The sequence below is a fragment of the Colius striatus genome, chromosome 4 (genome assembly GCF_028858725.1).
Source record: "Colius striatus isolate bColStr4 chromosome 4, bColStr4.1.hap1, whole genome shotgun sequence".
Lineage (NCBI taxonomy): Eukaryota > Metazoa > Chordata > Aves > Coliiformes > Coliidae > Colius > Colius striatus.
The window spans coordinates 8521345-8534257 of NC_084762.1; the positions used below are offsets into that span (position 1 = coordinate 8521345).

Consider the following 12913-nt stretch of genomic DNA (forward strand, 5'->3'; position numbering starts at 1 on the left):
GTTTCAATCGGAGAAGACAACAATTAGAAATTCCTAATGTTTGCTGTCAGGATCAGTAGTTAAACATGTTGTGGAAAATAGGATCTTTCTGTGCTGCATGGAGGGGTTTTAAATGATTTAATCAGGTTTAAGTCTACCATAGCAACAGTTTACCTTTGGCTTACCAGTAACAGTAATAATATAGAACTTATAAATTGTGTCAGATCAAATGATGTCCTAAGTTAATATCTATTGGTCTAGATGTATTCATCAAATTAATGTTAGCCTATAGAAATTAATCTCCCTGTTCACCTTCACAGCAAACAAAAAGAGAAATGAAACAAAAAATATTCTTCCTGGAAGAATAATTTGGGGCTGATGCTTAAGTTTTGGTGCTTGGTTGACTAGAGAAAGAGTTGGAAGTTAGACTTAACCTGTTTAAAAGAAAAAAACAATCACTTTTGAGGTAAAGCATTCTTGTAATCAAAAAAGTGAAAGGATAGGCTGTTATTTGGAAGAGTGTTGCTACTTAAAATTATCTTACATACGGGGAGAGAATCCTTTTTTTTCCCTCCAACAGCTGCATATAATCATGGCTGGAATAAAAAAATATCTTCATCACTTCTCCCCGAGTTCTTCAAGACATCTAAAATGGGGAGAGGGAGTGGGGAATGAAATAATACTCTCACAGGCTTTTGGCAAGACAAGTAATTCCATGTCCTTTCCGGTGGTCAGGTGAGCCAAGATGGAAAGTCGCTGCTTGACAAGCTTCAGAGGCCTTTGACTCCTGGGAGTTCAGATTCTCTCACCGCTTCTGCCAACTACTCAAAAGCAGTTCATCATGTTCTGGATGTCATCCACGAAGTGCTGCACCATCAGCGCCAACTGGAAAATATTTGGCAGCATCGAAAGGTCCGCTTGCACCAACGGCTTCAGCTCTGTGTTTTTCAGCAGGATGTTCAACAGGTAGGGTTTATTTCACGTTGCCTAAATATCTTTGCGCTCTGGAAGCCAGTGATTTCAAGCTGATTGCGTTGACAGGTGGGTTTTGATTGCTAAACCCCATGTTCTTTCATTCAGTAACTGAGTAGTTGCATGGAGTCAACTGATTCCAAGTTCTGTGTGTTGCCAAAGGATATTACAGGCTGTTACAGGTAGAAGTGATGTTTCTAAGCTTAGGAACTAGAAAGATTTGTAGGAGTAACATAAAAAAATGGAAAAGAACCTGGAACAGATTATTAGTTCCAAATTCTTAGGGATATATAAATGACTTAATTGGGTTTCTTTAAAACCTGAGAGTAATAAACTGAAGAGATATATGAAGTATAAAAATTAAAGTGGTATAAAAATGAAGCTGTTGTTGAATTAATGCTTATTAGCTGTGATATATGACATCCATAAAACTTAGTAGTTAAGTACAGGCATTAGTATCTCTGACACAGTTTTAGCTTCAAAAGTAAAGCTGTGTAGAATTCCTTTATTGATAAGATTTTTAGTAAACACAAAATGTTTGCCTTAGGCTGCAATTGATGGAGAAATGAATAATTTATCTCTTAATAGCTCATCTTCATAGAAAAGTAGAGATTGCCAGTATTTGCTGATCATGTTCTTTCATTTCTCTGTAAAAGTGTTCACAAACCAGCAACTTCTGAATGGGGTTTTTAGTCAGTCATACATTCTGGTTAAACTAATCTTGTTTCTTCCAAAATTAGTTACACTTTAAGCCAAATTTCTTGTACTCACTGTTTCGAGAACGTGCTGGGTGTGAGCAGTTGGGAGTGAAGTAACCTGCTTTCCATCATTTACAGTGATTGAAAGAGATAATTCAGGCAGATGGTGGGGAGAGTGAGTAATCTTTTTAGCTCAGCTTTCTTCTATAAGCAGTGCCTATCTCTTTGTGTTAAAGAGAACAAAAATAGTTAAGCAGTAAATCAAGTGTAAAATTATTAGAACTTCATTGCTTAATTTTCAATGTAAAAAGAGGCATATATAGAAAGGTAGGCAATTACGCAGTCTTTCAACTCTCAGATGTGATGGAGGATGCAGAAAGGCATGAAAAATGATAGCTGACGAAAAAGTAAAAGCAGAGTTAATGAAATGGTCAGGAAAGGCACAGAGAACCAAACTGAGAACATATTATGCCACTGCATAAATCTTACAGTCTCGTCATCAAGTTTACTACATAAATTGTACTTAGTCAGGAAGGTCCAGTGCTTGAGTAGTCATTGAAGGGCACTTGTCAAAACTGATGAGGCACAGTCTACAAATGAATCACCTCTTAAAATTAAAAGGCTTCATAAGGAGTCTTCAGAAACTGAAATTAACGTAGTGGTTTGCCTCTCATAGATAAAAATCTAGGTCTTCTCAGTGGTAATGTAGTGCCAAAAGTGTGGATTGGATCCTGGAGCTTTCTCTTCTAGTTAGAGTTCAGTTCAAGTAGGACCTATTTGGGCGACCTAGGCCAAGTGGTCTCCTGAGGTTATTTACCAGATATGGGCCTGTAGGCCAGGCTGTAGGCAGTTTATTTCCTAGGGGAAGGCATTCCCTTGCTGCTGTGATTCTTAGTGTGCTATTCCTTCTCTGCCTTAGTTATCTTGGGAGTAGTAAAATGTTCTCATTTTCTGCTACTTCCTAAGTCTTGGCTCTTCGACCAACACCATTTTGTTCTTTGAGATTTGAGTCTAATGAAGGGTTATTTGACATTCACTGTAGAGTCACCATCAGATTCTTCAGCAAAAAGCTGGATTTTACTTCTCTGTTTGAAACCTATGAGCCCTTTGAACTGATGCATTTAACATCAACTGGTCACAGGTTTGAAAACAACAAAGTAGACAGCTTTAAACAACAAAGCAGATAGCGTTACCTCTTTTTATAACTTCAGGTATCCAGAATGTGTTATCCATGCGTATGGATTGTGAGTATACCACAAGTTTTCAGGATGAACCAATTTGCTCAAGAGGGTTAATTCATCTAGGCTTATGATTCAGTATATGTGTTACCTACCTGTTGGAAAAATTTCTTCCCTTCTGATTACACCTCTGGTTTCTTGATATGCTTTGCAAGGCAGATCTTGCACAAAGGTACTCAGATATCCTCTTGAGCATTTGAAGCTGTGGCCTTTGGTGCTAATGCACATCTTTATCAATGCCTTTAGATTTCAAACTAGGTCTTATGTACAGAGATGTAGCCCCTACTTGCTGTGTTCTTAAGCCCTTCCATTAATATCCAGTCATTATCACTGACAGAGACTGGATTGTCCTTTGGTTTGTCCCTGTAATGGTCATTAACCTTCACTTCGGAGGCTTCTGAAATGTTGCATGTGGATGCAGAGCTCCTTGTTATGTTACTTTAAGTTGCAAATATTGGTGTATTTTGGACTCTGCCATATGAATCGCAACATGGATTGTGGTTAATGTTCCCTTCTTTATATGGCCTTTCATACTTAAATTTCAGTAACTGTAATGCTGTAAAACAATGATAATTCAACATCCATAGCAGACAAATTAATGTAAATAGCTAGGTGCAGATGCCTTAAAGATAACAATAAGCACATAATGGTATTTCCCTGGAATAGCTTTGCTTTGGCAGATTGTAGCTCCCTCAGCTTAGAAAATCCATCAGGGGAAAAAAGTGATCTTGAATACTAATGATTATTTTTTTTTCTTGCAAAACAAAACCAAAACAACATTATCAGATCATCTAATTTATCTCAGAAGTGTTAGCTTGTCAATTGAATACACCAGTGCATGAAATTGCTCTGTTTTGAAGTATTGGTTAAATTTATATCCAAGACTGTTGTGGAATGGTTGATGTAGAGCTCAGAAGCAACTTTCTAAAATACTTTAGTATCACTTGCACATTGTCTCAGTCTTTTTAGTCTTTGTTTAAACCTTAACAAATTTAATTAAGCTTATCAAGCACGATTTAAACACTAAAATGAAAAGCTTTTAAAATTACTGTCAATAACATTACATGTGGCTTTTTCAATGTAGAAATAAATGAAGTGTGTCTCTTCCACTGTTTATGGATAACATGCACATAGTGGCAAGCAACCAAATTCCTTCTAAGTGAATCTGTAACTTTCTTTCAGCATGAGTCTGTGATTGCCTCTTTCCCTCTGCTGGCATACTTTTCTGTTGTATTAATGAAATAAATGAGTTAATGGGAGTGTTTAAGTGAGTGACAGAGCTGAGTTGGAGGAGGAGACTGTCAGTGTCGAAATGAGACTTGATTTTGTGTTACTTCCACTTTAGAGAACTTGTGGGTTTTTTCTTTTGCCTTTTGTGTTTAATGTTGGGGGAAGTGTTTCTAGGGGAGCTTTCCAAATCAACAAAAACACTGTGGTGCCAGCTGTGTACACCAAGAATCACCTGCTACCTTATTGGAGCAAGTAGTAAGAAAAGTAGCACATCAAACATTCAAAATAGTAGTTTAGATGTAGATTAGATTAGATTCAGATTAATAGTAGGTTAGATTAGAGTCTAATTATGTAAAATCTGAAATATTAAATGAGAAAACCTATGACAGTCTTAAACTGAATAGGATTTGGAATCTGACCTTAGATAGCAGAAACATGCCAGGAGGTCTAGTTCATGGTTATTTTGTATATTAACACACACAAAAAAAGGGATATGAAGTCATTAGCTGTTGCACTCAATTGTTGAAAAAAGCCCTTCTAATGTCAAACATAGTAATAAAAAGTATAGTTTAATGCTTCAGAATTAATGAGCTTACAAAGTGGAAAGGATACACCAGCCTTTCACCTGAGGAAAGGAGCTAGCTCTGATTCCAATACAAAACTATAAATCAGACTTGCAATAGCAATATGTAGTTTTGTGCTGCTGGGCCATGAAAAGTCACAACGGAACATAAAGATAATATTTCTGTTTAGAGTGATACTGCTGACACTTGGAGGGTGAAAGTTTTGGGGCCTGAAAAACACTTCTGATGGCTCACAAGCCAGAAGTTAGTAAAACATAGTGGTTTTTTTTTTCCTGAGCATAGATTTTTTAGGTCTTACTGACCTTTAGATGTCTGTGCATTCTAGATAAATATGCTGCTTCTCCTTCCTTAATCTGCCTTTGTCAAATACTCCATCTAAGTTGTTGTAACAGTCACTCTTTCAGCCCTGACTAATGAAGGATGGGCCAAGAATGCTTGCTTGCTACTTGCTCAGCATCATTATCATGCTGATCTCATTGGGTGATTCTCTTGAGGCTTTAGGAGGCGGTTACAGTGTAAAATGATTTGTTTGGAGAGAGTATTTCCACCTTTTAACTATCTGAAGATCAGAAATGCAGATTTCCACGTTCCTCTTCTGAATGTTATGACAGCACCAAGTAAGAGGTGGACATCAGAAATGTGAGTGTATGCAAAGTAGATGATGTGGTGGGGAGTAAGGACTGGATAATAGTGTGGGAAAGATGGATGAAAATGAACACTTTGGATCTTCAAAAGATCAGACTGATTATCTCTGCAAGCAGGATATTAAAAAGATATATTTTAGAGCCATGAGCAATGAATTGGTCAAAATTAAGCAATCTTTCCATAGTATTTATTGTATTGTATATTCAGTATTGGTGCTAGAAAAGTAAACTTTTTTTCTAGATCCTACATTGGACATAAGGATGATTCTGCTGAGGCTGTAGTTGGAGCTTAACTGCATCGTTAAAGGAATTTGCTGCAGTAGAGGATAATATTATTTGCCCTTTAAGTGAAAAGTATTGAGCCTCCTAAACTCCTGTGTGTTACTAAACTACCTGAGTGAATTTCATGCGCTTTCAGTGTTAGTAGAAGACTCCTTAGTGGGTTAGTATGATGTTTTCTGTAACTCTTATCCCTCCCAGAAGAGGGAGAAAATGCATCAATTAAGATTGCTAAATGGGTAATATCAGTGCAAGCTAAAGGTACTGCCCTTTGGTCGAAGTGATATGTGAAAGCTCTCTGATGGGCAAGAGCATACCTTAACTGTGACTCTGCCTTTACGTGCTGTGGAATTCCCAAGTAGAGTGTTTCCTCCGTTTTGTTAAGACAAGGTAAGAAGGCTGAGCATGGCTGAGACTTGTATTCGTACTGATGTCAGAGGCAGCAATGTTTCTCTAGTTGACTGGTTTATGTCATGATCTATGTACTGGATTTCTATGCCAATTTGTTCTCTTGAGAAGTTACTGAGCATTATTTGGAGCAAAAATCATTCTTCCTGGGCTTCTTTCTGCTTTTCATCGGATGCTTTCTGGGACAGATTTTGCTGTTGATTTTGTTTGTTAGCTTGTAAGTGTTAGCAGTCTCCAGAGTCCAGTCTAATTCTCTTATCCAAACATATCTCTCTTTAGCTCTTTTTCAAATGCAAAAAGCAGGGTAGTTTCCTGAAACTATTCAAAAGCATTGATAATATAGACAGCACAGATAACTGAAGCCATGTTTGACTCTTTACTTTCTCTGATCAATATTTTGAATTGACCCAAGCCACAATGATATTCCTTTGGCAATACTTACTGGAAAAAAAATAGTTGTATAAGTTGAAGTACATCTGTGAAATGTTGGTGATTTGAGATGCTTGTGTTACATGACATTATGGGATTGTTTGTTCTTCTTAAGATCTTCAGTAGGAGGGAGCTTGCAAACCAAAGAAGATTCTAAGGATCTAGATAAATGAGAAAATCACAGCAGATGGTTTAATTTTTCTACTAAGGAAAGTGTGGATGTTTTGTATGGGAATAGCATGTGGCATTACATGTATGTTGAATGTAGCTATGAGGGATGCTGCAGGAAGGGTTCTTAAGTCTAGAAGAAAAAGGAAGGAAAAAACCCAGTCTTTCTCTTTAGTTACAATATCAAATGCTTTCAATACAGGAAAAGGGGAAAAAACACCTCACCTGACTTCAGGAATCAGAGTAGAAAAGGGGAGAGATAACGTGGTTTCTGGCAGGTATATCCAAAACAAAACAAAATACTCAGGTTTTAAAGAAAAAAGATTGCTGGAGATAAATATTAGGTCAAGTATTCCGCACCACTGCATAAATACTGTATAAAAATCCTTAGCTGACTTAATGAAATTGCTTGTATGCAGTTGTCTTTAGTTCTGAAAAGCATTCTGGAACCTCTGAGTATCTTTCAAAGAATTAAATACCATATGCATGCTAGCTAATGAATGAATGAAGAAATGGCTAAGATGTATTAGTGTGGAGAGAGACCAGATGTTTTGTTCATTCACACTCATCAGAAACTTGGTATGTGTGCAGTAATCCTTTGTATTAACTGGCAGGAACTAATTACACATACAGTTACTACTATTTATAAAACTGTCAACCCAGTCATTGTGGTAGAAGCTTTAATGTCCTGAAAATGTTTTTTGTTGCTCACTCTTTCAGCTATAAAACTGACAATAGACAATTATGCCTATCTGATGTTTTGAGGAGATGCTTCCTGAGAATTGGGGCAAAATACTTGATATACTCTGAATGCAAACCTCGTCATTCATCTCATAATGACTTCAACTCAGTTTAATTGTGTTATTTAAGAAGAACTCTGTAGTGTCATTTTTCTTGACTTAATATTATGTAGTAGGAGAAGCAGCCTCTCATCTACTCATAACTTCACTGTGTTATTCACCAGCCTTGTTGGGGAATGTGCGAACTGCAATAGTGTTACATTACAGAAAGATGTCAGCTGAAAGCATAAACGGATTAGAGACACCCTCACAAGGGGTCTAGCCACTTGGATCAGATTACTGTCAAATTGATAAATGTGTAGAAATGAGGTTGTCCTTGGTAGGCTTCAAAATAAACATACAATCTTAAATCTCACGATTTAGCTAGTTTGAGTTAGTTATTGTGTGGAGAAAAGCTAACGGGATGTAATTAATGTTGTTCAATGGCAATACTGTGTTTTAATCCAACAGTATGGTTCTTTATAAGCCATTCATTACAGCTTCTTAGTTCCTTGAGTGGTCGTCCTTTCATTGCAACAGTCAGTACATCCACTCAGAGGGATTATTTGTGTTTCTCTTCTGTACCACAGGTGTTGGATTGGATTGAAAATCATGGAGAGGCTTTTCTTAGCAAACATACTGGAGTGGGGAAATCGCTGCATCGGGCTAGAGCTTTGCAGAAACGCCACGAAGACTTTGAAGAGGTGGCGCAGGTAAAAACAATCCCATGAAGGACTGTATAATTGTAATGGAAATAAATAACAGCAGCCTGCTCTGGCACTGAAGGACTGGGCAGAGGGAGCTCCACTACCAAAAATTAGTTTTAAAAATTGACTATTTGGTTTCTTTTGCAAGCTTTTATTTCATTTCTCTTTTGCACTTCAGCTTCAATAAGCAAAACGACAAAGCTCCACAGTCTTACCGAGAGTGGGAACATAAAGCCCATCAGAGCTGCTGTTCTTTATTTTTAATTTATATTTATTAATATTATTTTCAAAAGCATACATTTGAATGTTGAGTCACAGAGGAATAAAATCTCTCCTTTTAAAGTAACTTCATTCCATGGTATTCTAGGATTTAAACACTTGTGCAGCCTGTAAGAGAGTATGGACGTGAATTGAAATCCCTACTTCCTGACTTTAAACTTTGAGAGTTCCCAAATCCCCACAGCAGTCTGATAGCCAAACTGTCCAACCTGGCCTTGGGTTTTATGTTCAAATACAGTTGAGTTTATATATGCCTTCCTGTTCTGGATCACCAATGCCAATGTTTTCTCCGTAGGAAGAATTCAGTTTTAGCCTTAAGTGTAATTGATGATAGAACTTCGAAACACACTTTTCTGTGAAAGAGTCAAACCAAAAGAAACAGAGATAGTAAAGAATGCCGGGAGCATAACAAGAGGAAGTTGGTTTGGGTGGCAGCCTTGAAAAGGGAGCATGTGGTAAATAAAACCCATAAGACGCAGAGGCTTCTTCCCCATTAGTAACAGTCTGTCTAGTCTTAATGACTGGCAAGAGTATATATATCTTGAAGATTCATCAAGAAAAATCTCAGTAAGATAGACTTGATACAGAAAGCTTCATCAATAAGCTTCATCAGAGAGCCTCCCCAATATTGTTCTCCTACAGAATTTTCCAAAATAAAAAGTGTTGTTAGTTTCATACATACACATACTGGATTTTTCATGTGCCTGTCTAATACTTCATATTTAGTAAAATGTGTAATGTTTTCCATGTGGGAAATTTTTCTCAGTCAGACAAGAAAGAATCTATTTCTGTAAGACACTTAACAAAACCTGAATGATCTCATATTTAATACTGTGTTATTTGAGCGAGGAAGGAAAAAAAATCTTTGAGTAACCAAAGGGGCTGAAGCACGTAGAGGAACTGTTAGTGGGATGTTAACTGTTAAAAAAGCATCTTGTTAATTTGCATTATGCTTTAAAGTAGAAAGTTGTAAAGCAATACTTAGCAAAAACTTCCTAAAACTGAATGTTACTGGAATTGAAAATAATCTTCAGGGGATGGATGGAATTTCTTTTTTTGGAGACACTGAAAACTGAGACTGGTCAAAGGACTTAAATATACTTCAGGGGACTATCTTCCTCCAACAGAAGGATGGACACAATGATCTAATAAGTTGGGATTTTTTTCATCTCTAACTCTTGAATGTGTAATGACTGCCAAGAGAGGCACACCCTCAGAGTTATTCCTCTTACTGATGGTCTAAAACTGATTGCAGGCAGGCCCCAAAAGGCATTCCTGCTGGTGGTGTTATAAGGAAGATTATGTTCAAATATAACACCGCCATATGCAGTTCTTGTTAAAGCATGAATAACTTGTAGCTGATATATTCTCTAACTACAGTTCTTGTTGGTTCAGGTCTTTGTTGTGTTTTGGTTTGGGATTTGTTTTTGTTGATGTTGATGTTTGTTGTGTTTGTTTTGTTGTCTTTTTTTTAAACTAAGGACCTTAAGCAGATCCTTAATTAAGGGTGGGGGGGGGGGGTCAGTCAGCTCTAGGCAGAAGCTGGGATGAAGCACTGTCAAGTGAACTGTCAGTGGCACAGCAGTGTTTTATCACATGCAGGGAGCCAACAGTTATATTGAAGTGTTCCTGATTGAAGGCTAACTCCTGATTTTGAGGGAAGAAAAATTAATGCTTCTTTTTTTCTTCCCTCCTGCTTGCTCCCTTCTTCTTTTTTAATGTGAATGAGGTGCCAGTTCCTCAGAAGCGTTCAAAGATGTTAAAATAAGCTGTGTCAAATAGAAAAGATGTTGCAGAGTCAATGGGTTGTGGGCTCCCAAATTAGTCACTTAAAGATTTGTGTGAAACAAAGACTTTCTCTTTCTTTGGTCCTTTTTGTTACCTCTACAGAAACACTAAATTGTCAAAACTCAGCCAACTAATAATCCTTCCTAAATTCTGATGTATTGACATTTGTGCTATACATATGCACTTTGGCTCACACCCACTATTGTACAATTGTGTTGCTCTTTTCATGTGAAGCCTGCAGTTCAATTTCTACTTACCCTTTTTTTTTTCTTTCCTTTTTCCCTCTCCCTGTAGTCATCTTTGTATTTGTGAGGCCATTTAGTCAAAGTGTCAAACGGACTCCAAATTTTGATATAACTATTTTACTTCATGGTCATGGATTTTCAGCTCAGAAGCATTGGATGCAGATCAATATTATGGTTGTACTTCCTCATGCATTTTTGACTGAAATTCTAAGTCAGTTTCTCCTGTTTCAGCTATGATCAGTGTCTGCTTTCTGACAGTAGTCTAGGCTCATAAACATGAAATATATATGGCAAGAATTAGTTAGCGGTATCTTTTTCCACAAGTTCTTTTCTCCATGTGCAGACTAAATCCGAGTAAGGAACTGAAGTTTTGGTGCAAGAAATGCATAAGAAAGATTCTTCCTAACCTTGTTTACATATACCTACAATTTCTCTATGACCACCAGTTCCCACCTCCTTTAAGGTTATAAAAAAGGGTTCTGTATTTGAACTGGTTCTTAACTTTACCTTTGAATGACTGTAAAGCATTGAACTAAAGATCCATGTCTTACAGTATTCTGTTGCTATCATCAGATGCTTAAAAAAAAAGGGCTGTATGCTTAAAAAGTTACCTTTAGCCTCCCAGTTGTCTGGACGTATTTGATGTTTGGAACTGAAGAATGCATCAGAACTGGTGTTTAATAGTCACTGATGGACTTTTCCCGTAATCAGGCTAGCTGCTTTTTGAACCCATTTATGCTCTTGGAATGTGTTCCAGTGGCAAGGAGTTATGCAATTTAATTGCACTTCAGATGAAAAGGACTTTTGCTTTTTAATTGTCTGTTGTCTGATGCTTAAATGTGATAACATCCACTGTATTTAATGAGTAATCTATCTTGATTTTCTCTACCTTTAATGATCTGTATACCTCTGTTAATCTCCCTCCATCCATGTATCTCCCTTCCCTCTTCATAGTGCAATAAAGTCCACTTTGTGTGAAATTCAGTCCATACCTCCTCTCACTTTTGCTGTGTTTATTGTCAGTAGTATTCATTTCTTCACTAGTCTCTTAAATTCAACTTTGACTTTTCTCTAACATGTCACTTCATATGGTTTCCAACTGTATGGTGGTTTTTTTTCCTGAAGAATATGTAGAGAAGATTTCTCATCAGGAAGACTAGGAACGTAGTTGGGGAAGGTGGTAAACTCTCCTTTACTGAGCATCTTTCAGCATTTTGGAGAAGAATGCTGATTGAAGAAGAATCCATTAGCGTTGAATGCACCACAGGGCAAAGAGTTCGACTATAGAGGACTTGTTAAAGAGAGCTCTTTAGGTTCTCTTAAAGATATTATTTAAGAAAATCTTAAAGCTCTTTAACTGATTCTTCTTCTCTGGGATTTGGGAAGACTGTCCTGGTGGAGATATTCTGAGAAAGTGTTAATCTGTTTCCATACTGTATATTGAATTTGCCACTGTGGAGGCTCTTTTTATCAATTTAGGAAACGGGCATAAACAGCTTCAAGGGAGAACTCCTGCTCTTTCTGTCTAACTTTCTCTTTTGTAACTGGTGGCAGCCCCCTGTGACCAACAGTTTCAATATCTTCACTTTACTTCTTTTTTTCCCTCCAAGCATTGTTTAGAAGTAAGCAGTGAGTTGGGAAAGGCAGTAGTTAGTAAAACACACCTATGTGCTGCAATCTCTATTCCAAAGGGCAGTTACTATCTACCAAGATAAATATTTATATTATACTTCAACTCTACTTGGGGGAGAAGTTTTAGTGATAAGGCCTGTGTCTGCTGTTAAGGTTTGAGAATTGCAATCCCTTTTGAAGCAGCATCTAGGCTGTGATGGTTTTCTAAGTACAGGCAGTTCACTATCCAGTTTACAGAAAGAGAAATCTGATGTGCTGGGGCTTGTGTTACGCAGAAGATACTCCTGGAATTCATAAACAATGCCTCACATGTGAGATAAGGCTCTCATTAAAATGGGAAACTTCTGTTTCAGCCATCTGCAGTGGGTGTGACTCTCTGGGTTGATGAAGTAGTTGTTATTTGAGGAGTTCCTCAAGGCTTTTCAGCCTTGCCCCTTGAACATGTGTGAGATGAGACTGTGGAAGTCAAAACACCAAAGCACAGATCAGAGCATGTTCTGGACCAGCATGGCCTGAGCCAAGGAGCTGGAGTGTTGAGTAGGTTTATTTTAGCTTCTGCAGACTTTCCTGGGGAAACTGGGAGGAGTTCTCTACCTTTCTCTGCAATTACCAAGCTGAAGGTTAAGGAAGGGCTAATATGCACAGAGTCAAAATCAAGGAGCAGCATGGATTTAATTCCTTACATAAATGGATGATAATAAATGAAGGGGAACTCCCCTCAAAAGAGTGGGAACATATGAAAGCTGCACTGAGGCATGTGATCTATCTTGGGCTTGCCTGGCAATTTGCTTGAAACTCTGGAGGGGAGAGTTCATATTTCCTGCTCCTTATTTGAGTTTTAGTGCTGGGCTTGG

The 12913-nt window shown here is 37.6% G+C and overlaps 1 protein-coding gene across 2 annotated transcripts in view; it reads left to right on the top strand.

Annotated features, from left to right (window-relative positions):
* TRIO (trio Rho guanine nucleotide exchange factor) overlaps positions 1 to 12913 on the top strand; it is a 240855-nt gene that overhangs the window by 96945 nt on the left and 130997 nt on the right. For both annotated transcript variants that reach the window (XM_061996023.1, XM_061996024.1), the window contains exons 9-10: positions 715 to 945; positions 7999 to 8121. In XM_061996023.1, coding sequence (XP_061852007.1) covers positions 715 to 945; positions 7999 to 8121 — 354 coding nt within the window. The remainder of the gene's footprint in view (positions 1 to 714; positions 946 to 7998; positions 8122 to 12913) is intronic.